General features: G+C 40.9%; 1 protein-coding gene across 1 annotated transcript in view; it reads right to left on the bottom strand.

Annotated features, from left to right (window-relative positions):
* The window catches only part of ADAMTS16 (ADAM metallopeptidase with thrombospondin type 1 motif 16), a 170,214-nt gene that overhangs the window by 69,451 nt on the left and 77,326 nt on the right, over positions 1-23,437 (bottom strand). The window contains exons 10-15 of the mRNA XM_077115112.1: positions 20,577-20,725; positions 18,822-18,994; positions 16,911-17,041; positions 14,796-14,919; positions 14,136-14,380; positions 12,156-12,294 (exon numbers count right to left, since the gene is read on the bottom strand). Of these exons, the coding sequence (XP_076971227.1) occupies positions 12,156-12,294; positions 14,136-14,380; positions 14,796-14,919; positions 16,911-17,041; positions 18,822-18,994; positions 20,577-20,725 (961 nt within the window). The remainder of the gene's footprint in view (positions 1-12,155; positions 12,295-14,135; positions 14,381-14,795; positions 14,920-16,910; positions 17,042-18,821; positions 18,995-20,576; positions 20,726-23,437) is intronic.

Genomic DNA, 23,437 nt, shown 5'->3' with positions numbered 1-23,437 from the left:
TCACTCCCTCATCTTTAATATACAGGATAAAATACAGTCTGTTCTCTAAGCTGCAGGTTCCAGGTTGGAGATACTGCCCTCCCTCCAGCACCACTTCCCCCAGGCTGCCTGGGAGTCCTGCCATGGGCTGTGGCCACGTTTCAGCAGAAAAGTGGTGAGCCCAGCTTTCTTTGAACACTCATGCACGTGGCTACAAGCTGGCACGCACACACACATGTGCACACCACACACACACATTTGAAGGTGGCAGCATAATCCAAAACAGGGAAGAGCGGGTTCATCATTCCTACCCTGGGGCCACACACACAATCAGGCCAACCTCCCATTCCCACTTGCTTCAAGAGTCTAGCAAGCCAGACTGTCCATATTTCTTAGGGACAACTAAAGCATTAGCCAGTACAATAGAGACCAATAATTATTTGGCTAGACAAAGTGCTAAGAGCTATAGAAGTATTATCTAATTCAGTAAAGGGGCCCTATAAGCTGATATCTCCATTATCTTCACCAGACGGATGAGCTAATTAAGATGTAAAAGGTTTAAGTAACTCGTCAACATCACGAGTGTGTCAGAGGCAGAACCAGGGCTCGGCCCCTGGCAGTGTGGTCCATGCCATGTGGCGTGTCACAGCTCACCTTGGCTGCAGGGTTGCCTGGGGGGCGCGCTCTCTCTCTCCAGTTTAAGATGTGTAGGGAGGGACTTTAAACCCCTTCTTGTTTCTTGTTAGAGAGAGACAGATTTACAATATTTACACCATGTTTCATTGAGAACTGAGCACACAACTAGAAGAAAGGGCACTCGTGCCATAGGCCCTTTCTCCAGAAGCAGAAGAGACAGGGGCACAGAGTCCTCAGCTCTGGGAGCTGACCCCCATCACCACTGTCAAGCACCACCATTTGCATGTTTACAGATCAAAAAGTGGCCAAGCCTGTGCCTTCATCCATCCTGCCAAAGCCTGGTGTGCACCAGGGATGCAGCAGCTCAATGCAACCAGCCATCAGCACCAGCCACCACCTAGAAGACGGAAAGGCTGCCGGCCCAGAGTACAAGAGCACAAGCAAATAACAAGCATGGACACTGCACACAGCAGGTACCATAAGTGTTATAAAGACAAATACCTGGATCAAGGAATTGCGAGTGGCACGGTTTAACAGTGGCGAGGGACAGACTGCTGGCTTAGGGCTTCCTAAATCCAGGATTGATGAGTGCAGCGAACATAAGGTAAATATGCAGACAACAGTAGACTGTAAAAGGCCCTTCCTCAGACACAGGAAAACATTACAAACAATAGGAAATAGGAAATTCCAATACAATAGGGAATAGGAAAGCTTATAAATATGAAACCAATACAGAGAAGAATCAGAACCACAGAAAAATAAAACCGAGGCAGATGCTAAGCACAACAGGCTGGGGGAGTGATTAGACACCAAGATGGAGGACACAGACTCTTTTATCAGCAGGCCCCTTCTTCATTTTCATGTGACGAATATGCCCAGATCCTAGGCATTCTGCAAGAATTAACTTGGGAACATATAAAAAAAAAATCTCTCCAATGGTACAACAGCCATTTACCTCTGCTTCTTCATCTTCTAAAAGATTATTGTACTCCATATCTCACTGCATTTTTATGGGGATTGGATCAGATTTTGAATTAAAAGAGCTGAGCAAAGATAGGCTGAGAAGGAGCACTGGCTCAGTATACTAACTAGCTAAATGCTGTGAGTGCACAGACCAGATTCCCTCAGGCCACACAAGGCTCACCTGCCCCCAGTCCCTTCACACACACACACACACACACACACACACACACACACACACACACAAATAACTTATTACATGCCAGGTACTCTTTGGTTGGACCAAGGATACCCAAATCCAAGACCACTGAAACTGAAACGGCCAGCCTCTCCTGTACTCTACCCTTCCCGAAGAAACCCTGCACACATGCTCAGCAATGTCTGGAAACCACAGGGGAGCCCCCACCACACCAATGCCCGCCACCCCAGGGTGAGCACCCTCAGACAGCAGAGTGGCCCAGGCGTTTCAGCGCCATCCCCTGCTCTCACCAGGTTGGGAGTTGTTTCCCTTCCACACAGAGGACCCTGGGGGGACATCCTGGCTTTGCCTCTCCAATCAAGTCACAGCATCTTCCAAAAGACAAGAAACCCTGCCAGGGATTTAGCTTAGGAACATCAGGCACTGCGCTTTCCCTGGCGTTAAAAGAGTCAGAAATCTAAAAGGTCTGCAATATGTGGTAAGCGAATTTTGGGGGTCAAGTCTGTCTGGTGGGTTGGTGGGGTTACTTGACATTTAAATTTTAAATTTGTCTTTTTCTACAACCTATCTAAATCATAATACACGTAAAAATGAATTTAGATGTTTGCAAAAGTCTCATTATTTTGAGAAAAAATACACAGACACAGTCGCATGCCCAAAGGTATTTTGGTTTCCCAGGTTCTATTTGAACTTACAATAATAATGTCAGATGAGTTTCACTTGGTTGAATGAATCCTGCTCAGCCATTTAGCTGAATGTGTACAAAGACTCAGAAGTGATTTTGCTGACCACAGGCCTATCTGTGAAGCAATTTCTCAACAGTGCATAAAATCACTTAATTTTTGTCACAAAGAAAGTCAGGGAGGCCATTGGAATGCAGACTCACGCTGACCAATTTGCTCAAACGATCCATACTAATGGATAAAAAGGGAAAGTGTATAAAAGTCAAAGGATAAAGTAAGAAAGTCAAAGAGAACACTCCACTGACCATGACAGCCCAAACAGGGCTGGTGACCAGGGAAGCTGGTGAGTTTAATGAGCAAAGTACTCAGGACAACATCCTTCGTTTTGCAGAAACCAATTCCAGCCAGTTCTTTGGAAATCTTCATATTTTGGCCAAGTATCTAAGAAAGTAGTCTTCAGTCTTAAAGAATATGATTTTATCAAATAATCTCTATGTTTTCAATAGTCCTTCATATAAGATGAATTCCAGCTGTTGACGAAGGCCTTATTCTCCTTTTATTTGGAAAAAAAAAATCAAAACAAGCACTTCAGCAAAACTACTCACAAAACTGAAAAATACTCCAAGAGTGAATGCCTGGGATCCCATGGGAAGGGCGACGCATTTCCATCTTCGGGCCGAATGTCGTGCCGCCCTATGCTGCAGGAGCATTACTGAGCTTTAAAATGGGAAGAAGGAAGATCATTCTAGGAAACTGGAATCATCCTGAGAGTTAATCAGATTCTCAGTGATTCCCAGGTGCCCCTAAATGACAGCCACTTGGCAGGACCACATCCACACCAGAGGCACTCTAAGGCACAGGAGAGCTTGGGGTGGGGTGGGGGGTGGCTCTCAACCATCTGGTCAGACGCAGACAATCTGCTTACCCTGGGACTGGCCCGTTTCCTCGGACAGCTCTGACCTAGCAGAGATGACAAGAGACATGCACCTCATCTTGCTGGAGCCTCATTTTACCCATTTCTAAAGCTCCACGTTTAGTGAGCTGCCATGTGAGCAGCAAAATTAGCCCCTTAAGTGTGCACACAGGCCCGTCCAGCAGGCGGAGGAGGGACAAGGCGCTCCATGAGCACTCAGTGGGATGGGAGGAGGGGTACTGTGACCCAAATGCCTGCTGCAGGATGGTGTTCCCCAACGGGAGAGTCTCTAGGAAGAGGGAAAAGGTCACTGCTCCTCGGGGTGCGGCAGGCCTTCTTGTTTTACCCAGGACTTCTGAGTGACCTCGGTGAATCGGGACATGGAGATCAGCAGACAGGAGGCTCCGAGGAGTAAGCTACTCATCCAAGAGAAGAATCTTTGTTTGCTCTCCTCTGTTTAATTTTTATTTTTTTAAAAATTTTTGGGCAGAAGTTAAGGAGGTTAATGTATTCTATAGTGTATCAGGGACTTGGCTAAAGCACAGAAGGCAATCTTCTTAATCCAACTCAAAAAGTGACCCAAGATGGGGAGGAAAGACACAGAATCATTTCAAATTGATCTCCGCAGCCTAGAATGACAAGCCAAATCTTTTGGGAAATGTTTAAAAGAGGGAGGCACCCACTCACTCTAAGATCCTGAACATTTTAGCACAAAGAGAGTAAGGATCTAATGTGAACAAGTTTCTGTAAGAAAAGATCTAGAGATTTTAGCCAACTAAATGAGAATATTGAGCCAGAAAATACCGTTGCTATGAATAAGCTATCGCAGAAATACAGCTCCATGTCAGACAGATCTTGAAGACTCAGCTCAATTTTCCTCTTTCTATGCCACATTCCCAGAGAGCTTTTGTCATAGATCTGTGCAATGCTGTTTGTGTACTTGTGGGTACACCCCTATCTAGACTGTATGTTTTTGAAGACAGGGGCAGTATTTATCATTAAACTTTGTAGACTGAGAACTTTGCAGGGTGCCTCCCACATTTAAGAAAGAATTATGGGACTGACGTATTCAGTTTATCTGGTGGAGATGCAGAGAGGCACAGTACCTCAATGAGCTTCAGTGTTAAAAAGCAGCAGTTTTCATGTATAACAATGACAACATGATTTTACTGTCCAACTCAGAGATGGGAGGAAATGAAGTAAGCACAGATCCCCTGCATTTGACCCATGAAATTTTAAGAAGTTTGAGATTCAGATCCACACACACAGTCTTTGCTGACTGAATGAGTGAATGAATCAAAGAATGAATGGTCTGATAATGGGTGATTGTGAACAATTTCATTCCTTTTCCCAAACCTAGTCACTAAACTACAGTTACGTTCTAGAAAAACTTGTAGATGGTTATGCTGGTTTGAAATTGTACAGACCCCAGAAAAGGCCATGTTATTTTAATCCATTCCTGTGAGTGCAGACCTATTATGGGTGAGATCTTTTGATTAGTTTGTTTCAATTGAGATGCCCCGTTCCAGTCAAGGTGGGTCTTAATTCTTAACTGGAGTCCTTTATAAAAGGATAAGATGGAAAAACCCAAGAGAACAGAGAGAGAAACACCCAGTCAGCTTGGAGAGAAAAGCACTGGTGGAAGCAAAAAAAGACCCACAGAAGCAGAAAGAGCCAGAACCTGGGAGCAACGAAACCTGGGAGAGAAGACTGAGCAGACGCTGGTCACGTGCCTTCCCATTTGACAGCAGTGCCCTGATGCCACCGACCTTCCTTCAGAGAAGGTATTGTCTGCTGACGCCTTAATTGGGACATTTTCACGGCCTTAGAACTGTACATTTATAACTTAATAAATTCCAATTGTAAAAGCTAACCCATTTCTGGTGTATTGCATTGTGACAGCTTTAGCAAAGTGAAACAATGGTGAGGAGAATATTGTTGGAAAACCATAAGAGAGGCTGGTTTACAAACTAGTTTTAAGATTTATGTGAGGAACTTTGTGAATTAGATGAATATTTTCATTTGAAAGAAAAGTATTATCCCCAGACATTGCACAATACATACTGGAAAATTTAAAACATCACAGAAAGTCAAATGTTAAGAAGCATTTTCAAGTTTGAGATTAGTTACTTGAAAGTCACTGAACCTACAGACCACAGAGTTTTAAAAATGACAGTACATGAAATTTTGAGCAATGACTGGTGCCTTTACAACGACACCAACAAAAGCCCCTGCAGCTTATCTTAGGAACAGATATCCTCATCCAAGCCGGTTCTGATAAGTGACTTGATTTTGTGTCTCTTTCTTTTGAGTCCTTCCCCATTACCATTGACCCGGATACTGACTGAGGGTCCAGTGAGGCATAACTAAGCAGGGATATGGAAACAAAATATGCAGTCGTCTCAGAAAAGTGTGAGAAAAAAGAAAAAGGAACAGAGGAAATGTGTCAGAAAAGAAGACACCCTGCATCTGTCTGAAATCTTATTTTCCATAGAGACATGGGTCCATTACAAAAAAAATATGGAAATGTGAGCTCTTTCACTAAAAAAGAATTATCCCTGCACTACCAATGCCAAATAATACTTGCTGAGTGAAGTAAGGAATGAGGGTAATTTTTCCAAGTATCTTCTCCCAGTTCATTAATTCTCTAGCACGTTCCTTTAAAAATCCCTTATAGACATTAACTTCACGAGGAGAGACCTAAGCAAATGACATTTTGAAGTCCCAAATCCATTCTATGTAAGTAGATGTCTTAAAAATATGAAAGTAAAACAAAAATGGTGTCTATATTTTTCCTTTTACTTTGAGAAGCAGTATCATTTCAATATTAAGTGAAACATAGATCTAAGTTATTAAAAATTAGAACATTACTCAAGCACTATTTCCATTAGATTCATTGGAGAAGGTGGGTACACTCTCATAAATTTGAGAAAATGAGATATTTACAAAGTTTATTTTTTATTCATAGTATGTTGAAATAAATTGAAAATTTAGATATCTCACAATTGATTTTCACCCTCAAAAGTTAAATAATTCACACAATTAAATAGGCTAAAGAATATTTCGGTAAAGACTTTAAGGAATTTGACCTAACTTTTAGAATTTACATGATTCCAATAGGTTAGAACTAATGAAATATTTTATCGACTTAAAGTAACTAAGAATTTGAGTCCCTAAAGATATGTGCCATCAGATATCAGCAAATCCTGAACACCAAAGTTCAGAAAAGTATAGACAATGAGTCCTGATAATCCGTATAATCAAGACAACCACTTATCATGGGGTAGCTAAAGTTTGGGGAAAGAAAAACCCTCACCTCAAAATAAGTCACTGTCATTAATACGTAGCAAGCCATATGTCAGTTAAGATTTGACAGGTCCACCAAATATAAACAAAGAAAGATCAAATACCAGAATTTAATATGATCAGCCTAAACCTTTAGATGGCCGTGAAACTCAAGCACTGGCTCCTTTGTGAGGGTGCTTCCTACTCGCTGGCATTTCAGTCTTACATTCAAGGGACTGCAGTTTCCAGTAATCATAAAAGGAAGACAGCAAGTTGAAGTATGCATGCTGTTTCCCAGTAGAATAATCCTTCTTAAAGGACAGGAACAGATACCAGCCCATCAGAAATGTGTTCAGCTGGAATTCTGCGGTCATGGGGAAAAAATCATGAGGAAGTCAGTAGACGTGTTTGAATCCAGGTTCCCTGCTGGGTTATCCTGGGCAGTTGCCCAAACTTCTGAGCCTCCGGTTTGTAGAGAATGGGGATAATAACACCGAGACCGCTGAGACATTAACGCTGATCACTTCCAGGCACCGATGCTCATAGAATCTTTAATCTTCACAGACATGAAAGGCTGTTTCAAAAACTCTGTGGAACGTGCCCTATTGAAGACAAAATTTGAACCTAACCTGGCTGGCTTCAAGCCTGTCATCTTTCCACTCTTTTTTTTAACATGGGCAGGCACCGGGAATAGAACCCGGGTCCTCTGGCATCGCAGGCAAGCATTCCTGCCTGCTGAGCCACCGTGGCCCACCTGTCTATCCACTCTTAAGCCATGTTGAGGGTTTAAGCAAGATAGCGTATGTGAAAAAAAAAATAGGTGCTCAGTAAATAGCAATTATATATTTGTAGGAAAATAAAGTAATCCTGGGGGATACTAAGAGAGTGAAGAGAAAGCACAGAAGGGTGAGGTTGAGCTCTTATACATCTAAGGAAACAGGATGGGTCTAGTTTCATCTGAGTCCCATGAGATCCCCATTTTAAATAGTGCCCCTTCCTGATCATTCACACGTGGCCCTTTCATGGCCTTGACATTGCTGTCTTCTCCACCCTTGGCAATCTCTTTGAAGCGTCAATATTGATTCCATGTGAGTTGGTGCTTTGATGAGGAGCTGAGTTTGTAGCTATATGGAAGGTCATATTTCCACAGGGAAGATACAACAGAAAGGCTACATCCTACCGAGTTGTGGAAGTACAGGCACACGCAGCACTCCCTCAGTTGCTGCATTCGGAGTCCTTGATTTTTCATCCAGATTGAAAGCAAATAACACATTAACTGACTTCATAATGCAATTTTTTTAGGCAAATGGCTATATGGAGATTTTGTATTTTATGCATGAATTTTCAGCAAGCCTACAAATTCTCTAATAAAAAAATGATTATTGGCCCCTACCACCAGGCATTCTCATTTAGAAAGTCTGGGGTAGAGTATGAAATTGTGTATTTCTTGTAAGTTTCCTGATGCTACTTGAGAACCATTGCTGTAGAGGAGCAAATATTAGTTTGTGAGAGAGTAAGACTGGCTTTCAGCCTCAGCTCTATTACTAACAAGCCCCATGACTCTATCATAAAATGCATTCAGCTGCAGTCAACAAAACGTTCAATTAACAGTAGCTTAAACTAATAGTGTTTTATTTTTCTCACTTGATAAGTCCAGAGGTGGGCAGTTTAGGGCTGGGGCACTCTTTGGAAGTCATCAGGGACAAAGGATCTTTTCGTCTATCTCTTCCCCTATCGACAATGTGCGGCTTTGTGCTGTATGAACTACATGATGACTGCTGAACCAAGTTCCAAGCAAGAGCAAGGCAGCAGAGCTAAGAGGGTAGATGTATGTCAACCTCACTTGCCCGTTTGAGGAAGTCTTCCCATGAGTACCACTCCACGACTTCTGCTTAATCTCATCGTTCAGAACTGTGGCAAGCACAATGATTAGGAGGTGACAAGGGAGAAGGGGTCAGACTCAACGACCAAGATTATCTGCCCCTGTGACCTCAGACAGACACAGAATCTTAATACAATGTCAATAAACAGAAGTTCTAAGAAAGTTAAGTACCCATCTCAGATCTCTGAACCTCAGTCTCCTCATCCATGAAATGAGTGAGTTGCACTCTGGCATTTTGGGAAGGGCAAAAAATGCGTGGTAAAAAAATAGGTGCTCAATAATCTAATTCAACCTATCTGTATAGCTCATTTGAACAGTTGAAACACAGGAAGCACAGAATAAGAAAGAGGTCCCTTAATCCTGTATAGATTATTGTAATGCCTGGATCCATCCTAGAGTATATTAAGCAGATAATCAAAAAGTATTGGCAAAGTTCCCTGAGGGATGGGAGAAAGAAAAAGCAACTATTAAACCTTACCATCAGGGAATCTCCTGATACTGTGTCAAACTTTAGGGACACCCAAATCAATAGGCCATGCCCTCAATCATGAGGCTTACTCTTACGAAGCTTATGTGTGTAGTGGAAAAGCTTAGACTACCTAAGGCATAACTAAGAGTTACTTCTGGAGGACCTCTGTTGTTGCTCAGATGTGGCCTCAATCTCTCTTAGTCCAACTCTGCAAGTGAAATCATTGCCCTCCCCACTACGTGGGACATGACATCCAGGGGTGAAAGTCTCCCTGGCGACGTGGGAGATGACTCCCAGGGATGAATCAAGACCTGGCACCATGGGATCAACAATTCCATCCTGATAAAAAAGGGGGAAAAGAAGTGTAATTAATAAAATATCAGTGGCAGAGAGAGTTCAAATAGAGTCGAGAAGCTACTCTGGAGGTTGCTCTTACACAAGCTTCAGGTAGACCTTGTTACCTATCATAACCTGCCAAGCCCCAACCAGGATCATTCCAGCCAATCCTAAAGAACACCAATGACAACATATAAGATTCCAGAAGATTTCCAGGCACTAGAGTAACTTTCCAGAAACCTACAACCTCCAGAAGGATCCTTGGTCCAGATAAGTCATGAAACCTAGCCCAGCCTCTCCAGAACATCAGATAGTTCCATCTCTCTACCCCATATTAGTGACAGACCCTTCTGATATCAAAAATTTAAAATTGCCATAGCCCAAACAACCCCAAAGAGAGGTATGGAAAGATCAAAGGTAATGGTGAAATTATACATAGAAGATAGGAATTAATAAATGATTATGAATGCAGAATCATTAAATTGATATCTCTTTTAATCTCCAGTATTTTAGAGCAGCTAGAAGCAAAAACTTAAAATTGTGAAATTGTAACCTGTGTCAAAATCTGAAATATGTTCTACAACTAATTGTGGTACTGTGCTTTGAAATTTATAGCTTTTATGTATATATTTTATTGTTCACAAAAAAAGAAGGAAAAAAAGTTGATTCTGATGACAAAAAACTATTTAAGTCCTCTAGCCTCCTATATTCTGGAGCAGCTAGAAGGAAAATTATGAGAGGATTGTTTAGTAGCCCATGACAGACTGGGATCTGTCCTGTAACCACCTGTTGAAGAGTGCTTTGAAAACTATTGCCTTTTTATTTCTTTGCTTTGTATATATGTCTAGTATTACAATAAAAAACCTAAAAAAAAATAGGTGCTCAGTAAATAGCTAATCTGTGCACTGAAAGATATTTAGCATCTGATTTCTAGGTACCAAAACCCACTATGGCCCTACGCCCATCACTGAAAACTACAGGCACCCCACATTCCATCCAGCTGTTGAATTTAGAAACCTTGATTTTCCATCCAAATTGAAAACAAACAACAAATCCACTGACTTCATAATGCAGTTCTTTAGGCAAATTACTAGGGAATGAATTTTGGGTTGACTTCCTCCAGGAAACTCCCAATGGGAGAATTATTCCCTAGGTATAATCAGATGATCTTCAAGTACAATAATCAAACGTGAAGTGCTATTCTGCACGCTGAAATGAGTAATTTGGTAACAGCTGAGAAACCTGAGAGTCCCTCTAAATGCTTGACACTTGACGGGAAGATAGGAGCACAACTCTTATAATGAAATATAATCATCTACTGGCCATCTCTTACAGATGTTTCTGTGTAATTCACTATACTTTTTTTCACTAAATGAAGACATGCAAAAAAGAATTTGGAAAATCACAATGGCTTTAGACAAATATAAGGCTTTATTTGAATTAAACACTTTATCAGATGACTCAAACAGGGATGGGTATATCAGTTGTATTTATTATAATCCACAGGTGCATGAAAGATGGTTATGAGAGCAATTTGAAGAGAAGTGAAAGAAAAAGAAAATAAGTATGAGTAGGCATTATTTTTTCCCATTTCATGTAAATGATGACCATACAAAACAAACAAACAAACAAACAAAAAAAAACCATGTCCACTGTTTTTTAATGGATATTTTAATTTTTTAGGTACATGGTCTGGGAATCAAACCCAGTATCCTGCATGGAAGGCGAGCATTCTACCACTGAACCACCCGTGCACCCTAGGTCCGATGTTTTTTGAATGACCTAAATGGTGGCTCAGGGGGGCCACATCACCATTGGGGAATTCCTTGTGCATTTCACTTTAGTTGCCAATTGAGTCATTTGCTTGCAATCTCCTGTGCAGAGGAGAGTCACATTTTTCCTCAGAAAGCATATAATGCCAAAATCATTAGCCTGACTGGCACCCATTATTTAAATATTTTATTCTGGTCTCTTTTTGTTTTTAGCTTATAAATAGGAACAGCAAAAATATTTCAAGGATGTAGTTTAACTTTTCAGACTACTATGTTCTTCTCTTGATCTTTGAGTTTTCCTTTGTTTTCTTCACATCATTTATTTGGAACAACTATTAAAAATGTATGCCTTAACTCTTCTGTCTTCAATCATTAAAATCTCACTTTATATAAGTATTCATTTGTCTATCAAATATAGTCTTGGTGATGCCTAATGTCCACACTGATTTCTGAATTATTAAGACCTCAGTAGCATAAAGTTCTGTCAATTTAAACATTGACTTTGAATGTTTGTAGTAGTAAGATGACAGTCATCTGTTGTCATATGAAATTCTTTCTTTTGATGTGTTCGTTCTTGTCATTTTTCACTGCAACTTCCATAACATTCTTTTATATTTTGTTGAATTTGAGATATACTACTCTAGGACAGATTTATTCCCTAGAAAGTTTTTGAATAAGACCAGTCAGATAAAAAGCCTCACACTATGTCACTGTCTCACCACCAACATATATAATAAAGTGGTTTTCATCTGAATAGCCAATAACCATCAAATAACAAAACTATTCTGAAAATATTTTAAGTTACATGGAAAGAAGAAAGTCGTTCATCAGATGACTTCTTCAAAGCCACACTCTGATGCAGGGAAATGTGAGAATGTAGCTTAGGCTTTCAAGTGAGATTCAGGGCCCTGGCCCCCTTCTCTGCCCCTGCAAAGGGCATTGCCATGGTCAGGAAGAGGCCTCAGGATACTCGCGAGGACGGTGAGGGGGCCCCACGCATGACTATGGCCACTTCCCAGACAGACATGAGATGTGACTTACCCCCTCCACAGGACACAGAGCATCCAGACCGGACAATGGCCCACGTGTAGCTGGGCTGGGGACTGGGCTTCTTCTCAGCCCCCAATCGAGGCACTGCATACTGCCAGGCAATCCCTGGGTTCCTTCCCTGAAACAGAAGCTACAAAATAAGGGGAAAAGTAAAATGATTAATATGAAACCACTTACTATGATAAAATAATACCATTTTCCATGATTTGCATGAACTTTCTAAACAGGAATAATGCTCTCAATTAGACTGAGCGAAATCTAGAAAAATTTACAGATGTTCTCCCCTCTAGCCTTATATTTACTTTCTCCCTCCATACAAAACTGAGCAAGCCTTTGCAACATGATGAAAGCATTCTGTGTTTCTTTGGTATTTTCTGCAAATCCTCTGCCCCTGAGTGAAGGGGAAAGTGGTATGTAAAAAGCACCAAAACTTCCTAGTGAGTTGTAGGTAACCCAGAACTCACAAGCAGGTTTCACCAAGGCCCTGGTTAAGTTCAGTCAGAACACCCTCCACTGAGATGGGAGGCTATGGATGTGTTGCTTGACATGTGCCCTTTAATGCCAGGAGGGAGACAGGATACTTTATCAAGGAGGCTGACCACTGGCACCGAGCCCATCTGTGAGCCATGGCATCATGCACAGAGGTGGATCTGGACTCTCCACCTCTGATGCAGAAGCTACCCTCACCCTCATACATGTATCAAAAGCTCGAATCTCAATGAGAAGGCTTTTATTGAAACTTCACTATTAGCTTATTGTTAGAAATCCCACTTCCAAGTCTCAGAGCCTTGCCTGGTCCCAGATAAGATTTTCACATGGAGAAACATGCTTACCCTTTCCCGACCAACTCGGCAAGTGGCCAGCCCTTCTTTGGTAAAGACATTTTGGGACAGGGTTGGCACTGGGCAGGCGCTGGATTGCAAGGCCCCGGATGTGCTCTAGAGCCTCGACCCGCCAAGCGTTTGTCATTCTCCTTCCATCAAGAACATTTTTCTAATAAGCCCCACTCATGGTCCATCCTGACTGATCTCTCTTTCTCCATGGTTATTTAAGACAAAAATCCTCACATGGTACAAGAGAAATGATGAAGGAAAGGATCCAGGACCCATCTGGGTCCTCATCTTGCTTCCATTTCTACAGGGATGCTGATCCCCCTGAGAGGCACAGCCTCTCATAGCCACTGAGACGATGGGAGAGAAGGGAAGTCCTGCAAAAATCTACTGATAAAGATCATGAACTGCATGGTGAGTGCATGCGGAAATAAAAACTTAAGTCTTATACCTAAGAATGAAAGACAATATAAACAAGAGTGTATTGATCCATTCAAGATGAATAGATTAGTTCTTGATTTTTTTGCTTGTTTTTTAACATTTTATTGTGGGCATATAATACAACCCTAGATTTCCCATTTTTCCCACTTCCAAGAATACAGTTCAGTGGTGTTCATTACACTCACAGTGTGCTACCATCACCACTGTCCATTATCAAACATTTCACCATGCCAAACAGAAACTCTATATCCAAGAAACAATAACTCTACTTTTGGTGTCTATGAATGTACATATTCTAGCTATTTTATGTAAGTGGAATCACATAATATTTATCCTTTTATGTTTGACTTATTCATTCAACATGATGTCTTCAAGTTTCATCCATATTGTCACGTGTCTCAGAATGTCATACCTTTATCGGGCCAAGTAACATTCTCCTGTATGGACAGACCTCATTTTGTTTATACATTGACTTACTGAAAGACACTTGGATTGTTCTTGACTTTTGGCTGTTGTGAATAATGCTGCTATAAATGTTGATGTGCAAATATCTGCTTGAGGTTTAGTGTTTGTCTCCAGTATGTTATCTAATTGTAAACATTCTTCTATAGACTGAAAATTTTGCTTATAGTGATGAATCGACCGTAACACCTGAAGATTCCCCAAATCCAAGCCCTGAAACCAAGGGGTTGGACTTTACCTCCACAATCAGTGTCTCATTGGTGGGTCCCATGGAGGTCAAACTCTCCGGCTGGTTGTAGGACCGCTTGTAGTCAAAGACAGCGCTGGAAAACTTGAGTCGGCCTGGCCAGTCCACAGTCCAGTGTCCATTCAGGTAGTATCTTTTGAGGGAATTGCGCACAGAAATGTAGGAGGCAGATACGTTCATTTCATAGATGCGAATACTTCGAGCTCCAGGGGGAATGGTGACTATCTGATAATACTCTAGATTAAAGGAGACAGAAAAAAAGCCCAACAATGCCAAGGCCAAAGCCCTAGCAACTTGAGTCCTCCATAACCAAAACTTGAGAATCCACATTTAGAATGGGGAGAAGATCTGTTTTGGCAATCAATTACGTTAGTCCTATGAATCACAAGTGTTTTAAATTGGAGCAGCGTTATTGTAATTCTCACTATATCTAAGAACTACTTTAACTCAAATAACCTAGCAACCATTTTCAATCAAACAAAAAGCTTGAGAAGCAAAGTGCAACCTAAAGCAGGAAATGAAATGGCGTTAGACCATTCAGCAGTCTGAACACTTGCTCTGCTCACCATCTCCTCCAGTTATTCCCACAAAGAAGTTTCCCAGTTTAAATCTTCCTTGCTCAAATCTTGCGGGCACCTATGCAGTACTCACGGTTTGTATGGTGTTGCTTGGTATAGAGCCCCTTGTGAATTGTACAGTCTGAATTATTTCCTTTGCACACACCACAGGAGTCTTCGACAGCACCTGATCCAAGGATGTTGTCACATCCAACCCTCTGAAGGACACGGTGAGGTCACATGCCATTCATAAAAGAAAGAACAGCACAAGCAATAAGGTCACAAGCTTCAAGCAAGAAATCTCCTCCCCACTCTAAATGAAAATTTCACTTATTGGTTAACAAATATTTATTGGATACCCAGTATGTGCACAGCAAAACTAAAATTCTACTTTTCAGATCCAAGGTAAGACACCTTTAAATGTGAATCATAACCTCTCCTCTTCAGCACTGCTTCACAGCAGTAGCATCTTGAGCCCTAAATTAAATCTATCAGATTGGCATGCTGGAGACATGGGTAAATTTTGGAAGGAAATAAACAGCTTACTTATGCAATGACAAGCAATGTGTCCACATAAGGCTTCGTTAGAAATATGCCATTGTGTTTTTGAACAGCCCTGTGCAATAGCAGGGAAGGAAAAAATGGCACATGGAAACTATTCCTAGTAGAAAATTTTGCAATGAGTATATTTGTTCAATGTCTAAGAATTTTAGGAGCTTTTTCCAATTGTTAGGATGCTTGTGTCTTGTACATTTCCTAACAAAGTATAGTCCATAAAATGTGAAAAGTCCATTCAATTTTAAAATAACTATAGATCATAGTCCCTTGTTTGAAATTCTTAGGGCCAGATGCATTTCAGAACTCAGGATGCTTTGGGATTTTAGAAAGGTTGTGAGGGTCCCAGTAGGGCCTAGGGCATCACCCTATGATAAAACACAATGTTTCTATGTATTTCTATGACAAATGAATACATGTTCATACTAAGTGGGTAAAAAAAACAGTCTCCTATCAATTCAGAGCAGGTTTTTGCCACCAAATAAATTTGGGTCAGTCTGTGTTTTGTGGCCGTATGAGTTTCCAAAACACTTCTGTTTCAGAGCTTTCTGGATTTAAGAGTTACAAATAAGGGACTGTGACAGTGTATAATTAAGACACACTAGCAGATAATGAAATATTTAACAAATGATCTAATAATTAGGGATTTGAGCATTTTAATGCTGTAATAAGATATTTTAATACACTCATCTGGTCTAATTTTCACATGTTCAAGATTCCTACACTAAGGGCCCTCGTGGATGATCCAACTCTACCCCAGGAGAGGAAACATACAACTCAGGAGAGGAAACTAGCATTAGCACCTAAGCTTCCTAATTCTACCATATGCATTTTCAGTGAGCTCTTTGTTTCAACCCCATGTGTACATGCCATGCATTTGATGCGGTGACACATGAGCTGAGTTCCTAACAGAATTCTCTGGAACCCTGGCCCCAGCACATGGTGACAGCCTCGCTATTTGAGTTTGCTTAGCCACCAAATCTTGCCCAGCTGATTGTCTTCTGCGTCCCTCCCTGCCCACCTGAGGTTTAGGCTACTGGGTTTTTCAGACAGCAATGCAAATAGCTGTCAGCTAGCTTCTGGTGTCCCAGCTTTCCTGCCTTCATTTATTTTCGGAGCTTCTGCCCAGGGATTACAATTTGATTTTGCAACTCCACGATCCCCAATCCTAGGGCCTTTTTTACATGGGTGAGAGGACAAAAAGCCCAATTCCTCATCCTGGGTGTGAATGGCCCCTTGAGAGTGAGCCTCCACTGGCCTCTTCTCTCCCACTCAGCATCTCCCAGACCCCAGCCTGTCTTCTGGCTCCCTGAAGACTGAAGCAGCTCCTACCAGTCCACACTTTCTTGTCCCACCATGACCTCCCCTCTGTGTGCGTTCTCCAACAACCCTCTGCCTCCTCACCCTTTCAGAACTAACTGGGAGACTCCCTTCTCCACAGAGCCCACAATCCCCCAGTCCCCCACCTAAGAAAGAATCAGCTGTTCCCTTCTCCTCATCCTCCGGGAATACCTCCAAGGAAACAGACCACCATGTGCCATCACTGTGCATGCCTCTGGCTTTCTCCCCCACTGGGCTGTCACCTGGAGGGATGCCTGGCACAAAGCAAGACTGTCTGTAGGGGTTTGTTGAATGAATGAACGTTCATTATTACCTCACATATCCCATCTATACAAACATTACGGCTATCCTCCGAGCATGGAGTCCCATCTTTGACTTTATTTGACAAAGAAAAGAAGAAATCAAATCCTTCTGCGATACAGTAGAGTTTGCATAAGTCCTGATCTTAAAAAGAAATACACACACAAACACAAATAAGAAAGATACATAAGCTCTGATCATTTTCGCTCTGAAGTTTAGACTTATTTTAATTTCCTATTTTTTGCCCAGAAAATAAGTCCCACACAATAATGCATTGCAAAGACATTTTTTAAAATCATTGCCTCCTTAGGTTCAGTTTTTCCCTTTAATCTTTCTTATTTTTTTCATTTTTTAAAAGCTTCACTATTAGTTTTCACTCGAATCTGTCCTCTACTAATCTGTTCATTACACAGGTTGGCACATAGTAGGCATTCAATAAATATTTGTTGACTTGTACTATAGCATTGACGGCTTACTCTTTTACTGCTATAATTCACTACTCTCTTGCAGAAATGCAGCAAAGCCACTGCCATTTTGTAATACTATGAGATTCTTATGAATGAAATGTAATAAAAGGGGAAAATAATCACTGAATTTTTTAATAGTAATGCATTTGATGACGTACATAATATTTTTAAACTGAGAAACTTTTTAGAAAAAAATCCCCAGGGAATATTTCTATAAATACAATGATTTGTTAAAAAACCATATATAGAGAATATAAATATCATTATATTTTCTAGATTGAAGGCTAATTTCACTTCCTCCCTTGATAATCCATCTCAAGGATTTATGATACATATGTATAGTTCTTATGAACTTTTTCCTGCTGATCTCTTCTTGGTAAAGAAAGGGATAACTGGTGATGAAAATTCTGTGTTGCCTTAAGAGGTTTCAGAGGTCCAAGACTTATCTACAGATATTTTTCTTATTGTGCAAATAAGAGACTAAAAATGAATAATACGAAGAGTCAAATTGAGTATATACTTCTATGACTAATGATATATGTACTAAAGATTAGCACAGGCAGGAGTAACACACATTTTCTTACTCCAAATTTCAAAGCTCTTTGTACTTCTGTCTCATGACTAATGGTCTACTTCTCAGAAGCTTGGCTTTCATTGGGTGTACGAGTAAAAATATAACTAAAAATGCTTTGTATGGGACTACACATAATATTCCCTTCCAGAGTTTACTAGCCTCAGAACACTCCTACCGTGACAACACTGCACAAATTTGGATGCTGTAAATGTCAGAGAGGATGGTTTGACTTAGGTATTTCCCAAGTACCTTTGCCTTCTGCTTGGACAATAAATATCCCTGGTTTTAGGGCACAAAATAATCAGGTATTCTTTGAATTTCTCCCTAATTTCTGCCACTTTAGCTAACAAGTTAAGTTTTTTATAATCATAAGAATAATGCATGTTTCTTTTTTATTGGACAGTGAAATCTTATATATGCTACAAATAAACTTCTTGATTTATAGTTGTCAAGATTTTTCCAACCAAAGTCAAGCATCCTTGAGAATTATCCGATTTTCCAAAAGTTACTAAAATTTTTCTTTTCTTCTTTGACAGTTTTAAGTGTTCGATAGGTCACATGCTTATAGCAACATCATCATTAACAACTGTGGTGATTCTTAATAAAAAAAATCACAGCTCCATTATACTTTCCCTGGTGAATTAGCACTGCCTCATGCTCATGCTGTCCACTCTCACCAGAGAACTGGCCACTGCAGACCAGAAGCCAGTGGGTATGGGTTAGGTACAATCAAACTAACCACCACAACAGAACTCTGTGACTTTGACCACATACAATGATATTTAGTATACATATGAAACCAAGCAGTCGATACAGACAATCTCTAAAGAGAACAGAAAATTAACTACAAGGTTATTAACAGAAAATGGGATCTGAGATTTACCTTCTACTTGCGTGTAAGGCTTCCACTTGTAGTGCCACCCTCTAAACCGCTTACTATTGTACTCCGCACACTGGAGGGATCGAAAGTCAAGACTATTTTCAGGACATTTCTGACTGTTGCAAAGCTTCAAAGTGCGAGTAGAGCCCTCACAAAACTTTCCTCCGTGGGATGGTCTGGAATGTACATTTAGCAGTTAGAATCCTTACATCTTAGATATTGGAGATGGAGCTGATAATGTTAGATTATTTAGAGTGGCCAAATAAGGGCCCAACTTCAAGAGCCTTTAAGAAGTTGCTGACAGTTTCTCATGTGTTAGTAGTACAGGTTACAATTTATTTTTCTATTGAGCATATTAGTTACAGGATTTGCAGAACATGTTAGGATGTGGAAGAGGGTTGGCATGTCACTGTCCACTGCTGCCTCCCAGCACTCTTCCCAGGAAGGCCAGGTGGGCAGGCTATTCCCCACATTCACAAGGAGGCTTCAAGGAAGGGAGGGCAAGACTCTCCCTGGTTACATATTTGATGGAAAGCACAGCTGAGAGTTGTAATAGTCAGGTTCATGCATCAACTTGGCCAGGACATGGTGCCCAATTTTCTGGTCAAGCAAGCACTAGCCTAAATGTTACTGCAAGGACATTCTGTGAACTTAGGTCATCGGTAAGTTGATTACATTTATGGCTGATTACATCTACAATCAACTAAGGGGAGTGTCTTCTGCAATGAGAGATGTTTCATCCAATCAATTGAAGGCTTTAAAAGAAGTGATGACTTCACCGTCAGAAGAGAGAACTTTCGTCTCTACTTTAGTCAGCCAGCTTCTGGAGAATTCATTGAAAACCTTCCTCAGAGTTGCCAGCCTGCAGCCTGCCCTATGGAATCTGGACTTGTGCACCCCACAGTTGCACGAGACACTTTTATAAAATCCAATCTTTGCAGACATCTCAGGTTGGTTCTGTTTCCTTAGAGAACCCTGACTACTACCAGACAAAAATTCAACTGCTTCGCTTTCCAGATCTCAAAGTCTTTCCACTACCATCCTGTTGGACAACAGGATTGAGTCTAGGAATCAGTCTTTTTTGCTGGTTGACGCTTGTGTCAGACACCTGCTCCTTATTCCCAGTGGAACCTGCATTACACACCAGGGCTAGGGCGTCCCTGAAATGAGGCGTGGAGCAGGGGTGACCTGCTGTGAACCTTTTCACATTTTAGAGACAGGACGTAAATAACAAGCAATATGAATGATTTCCTAAACAAATCTAGGTGTAACAGGATGATTTAGAAGCTTCTCCGCTTTACTCTGTAGGTGCCTCCTTTGAACATGATTGTCTTCTGACCTCAATATGTTGTAAAGTTAAATATATTTAATGGACATCAAAATTTGTGGGTTATTTTGCATGAAAGAATTGCTCTTACTGATTCTTATTCATTTATGTTCTATATCCTTCTCATGATATTCTATTATTATTTTAGGCAGACTCTTGGTACGTCGTGTTAAAATCCAGTTCCTGAATATCACCATCAGGCTGTCTTGTGTGTGTGTGTGTGGGGGGGGCAGATAGTTATAAACATCTTAAATTATATCAGAAGGATATAATTTAATAAATGTTTGAGTAAAATTCCTTTCCTACTTGGAACTTCTGAAAGGAATATGTCACGTACTGAGTGCACATTACCAAGCTTAGCTGTGAGCATGCTGTTGGCAGGTTCATGGCACAGAAACAGCTCCTTCATGAGGAAGGAGATGAAGACTTACTTGGGATTTGTGCAGAGACGATCTCTGTGAGAGACGCCTCCTCCACAGGTCCTGGAGCAAGGGGACCAGGGGGACCAGGCAGACCAGTGGCCGTGGGTAGGCTGGGGGCCTTCGTCCCCATATTTCACACACTGCCCTCCACGGCACCACTGAAAAGGAAAAACATAATTACATGACTCGTGGTGTTTTATAAGATATGCAGACATTATTCCCATACTCTCAAGTAGCATATAATAAGAGTAAATTTAATGTTGCTGCTTCTTCTCCCTAAATCTAATGTCATTCTATAAATCCTGAATCAAAATAAAGATAAATAGAAAAATCATTTTCCAATGTCTGAACTACTAGAATTGAACATGTTTTGTTAAGTAGTGTTACAAAGACATTGGTCTGATTATTCAACTCTCAAGTCAGTAGCCTCTAAGTGGTTGTGGAAACAAGCTGCTTTTCATATTTGGTTTTCAGCAAGGACTGAAGCTTTGGTAGAAAACTCTAGCTGATGGTTTCCTGTGGCTCAACACCTTCTCATTAGTGGGAGGTGCCCCCATGCTTTCATCCCAAGCACCTGGCGTGCTGCTTCAAAGTCATTAACTGATGGCATGTCACAGGTCACTGACAGCTTTTTGAAGAGAGAAAAAAACCTACATGGCATTCCATCTGTTCCCAAAAGGGCTGGAGATGTCACCAGCAGCCCTTTCTCTCAAGTGCTTACAGAATTTTGATTCGTGGCGAAATCCACATGGTCACATGTCCTCCGTCACACACAAGTGGGGAGTGGGTTCTAACCCTGTGATCTTCAGTGCTGGATTTCCCGCCTGCATTGAGTGAAGAATGGAAGGACCTTACAGAAGCGGGCCCTCTGCTGACAGGAGGGGAGGAGGATGCTCGCCATTTGTCACTGATCTGTGTGGAGCCAGCAGGGCCTGGGATGTGGACTGGAGTGTGTGTGTGTGTGTGTGTGTTTGTGGGTGGGTAGGTTGGGTGTCAACTTTTCTATCTCCAAATAGAGCCACCAGATTTCTTTCATAAGAGGGAAATAAAAACACCTGAAGTGTTAATTGATGTATTAGGTTAAAACATATTTAAACAGTTTGGTCCCACAAAAATGGCAATTCCAAATGGTTCAATCCAGTATCATTTAACCAAGAGAAATTGAATTTAAAACAAAAGCAATTCTGAGGATAAAAGCCTCATTGGTTCATATTTTCCCTATAAGCAAAAAATGGCTCTCTTCTTCAATTACACAGGCTCTCACCCCAAATGACAACATGAGGCCCTGCAACCCCCCTCCCCCCACCAGCGCATGAGAGCGCATGAGTGTCTGGCATCTACGAATGGGTGCCTGTGCCCCTGATGGCCTCGTGAGTCAAAGAGAAGACATGACTCAGAGACGTCTCTCTGAGCACAGATGGGGGCAGGGCAAAGGGGTGAGAGAGGGGAAATCAGTGCTGCTGTTGCTGCTGTAGCCATTTGTTTTAAGTTTTTAAAATGAGCTGGTGAGATCATCCTAATACAAGAGATACTGATAGAAAGGCAACTATCAACAACTTAAATAACCCAGAAAATATTTTCCCAAAAATCTATGTTGGTTTGAAAATGAAGTGAATTTGGAATTCCAAAATGAAGGCAGATAAGAAGCTGAAGACAGGAGGCAATTCTCAAAAGCAAGGAGGATTAATTTATCCATGAACCCATCATTTTACCAAGAGCCTGTAGGTAAACTCAAAGTTAATCATGATGTTTCCATCTATCTGCTATTCATACAAAGTTCACTGATTCATAAGGGGTAATTATATTTTAATAGCTTTTACACTCGCTTTTTGTTTTAATGGAAAATTAAAAAAATATACAAACATAGAGTAAATAGCATAGAAACTCTTGAAATCAGACCCAGATTCAACAGGTATCAACTTATGTCCAATCTTTCACCTATACACCACCTTCCTCTCTCCCAAATACTGAATGCCAGACATATTTTCTTCCAAAAAATACTACAAACATCTCTAAAATTAAGGGTTTTAAAACACATGATCACAAAATCATGATTGCACCTAGAAATCTACAATAATTCCTTAATACCATCAAATATCCAGTCTGCATTCAAATTCCAATTTGTTTCATTTTTATTTTTTAAAATGGATTTGTTAGAATACAAACAAAGGTTCATCTAGTGCTTTTGGTTAATATGCCTCTAAAGTTCTTTTCAACATATATGCTTCCCCACTCCTTTCTCTTTTCCCTTTCAATCCGTGGTTGTTGAAGGAACTCATGCATTTGCCTGGCAGAGTTTCCCACATTCTGGATTTTTTTAAAACTTTTTTTTACTGTAAAATATAACATATATACAAAGTAAAGAAAGAAAAAAAGCAACAATTTTAAAAATATACTTCAATAAGTAGTTACAGGGTAGACTCAGAGTTTGTCAGGGGCCATCATTCTACCATCTCAGAATTTTTCTTATAGCTGCTCCAAAGAGCTGGAAGGACTATTAACATAGTGATTCAGCAGTCACATTCATTTGTTAAGCCCTGTTTTCTCTGTTATACCTCCTCCTTCTCTTTTGGTCCATCTCCCAGTCTACAGGGATCTTTGGGAAATGCCAGTTCTGACTTTTTCATGTTGAGAAGGGGTGTCTACACTAAAGGATAGGGGAATGTAATTAATCGATCATCTTGGAGAGGCTGGTCCCTCTGAGTTTCAGGATTTATCTGACCTGGGAACCCTCCTGGAGTTATAGGTTCCAGGAAGACAAACATAGTGCATGAAATCTTTATAGAGTCTGATTCAAGCCCTAGGTTTCTTTTTTTTTTGGGTGGGGGGGGCCGCGCATGGTCAGGAATGGAACCTGGGTGTTCTTAAGA

The sequence above is a fragment of the Tamandua tetradactyla genome, chromosome 9 (assembly GCF_023851605.1).
Source record: "Tamandua tetradactyla isolate mTamTet1 chromosome 9, mTamTet1.pri, whole genome shotgun sequence".
NCBI lineage: Eukaryota > Metazoa > Chordata > Mammalia > Pilosa > Myrmecophagidae > Tamandua > Tamandua tetradactyla.
The sequence above is the reverse complement of the archived record's forward strand: the minus strand, read 5'-3'. Positions and strand labels throughout refer to the sequence as shown.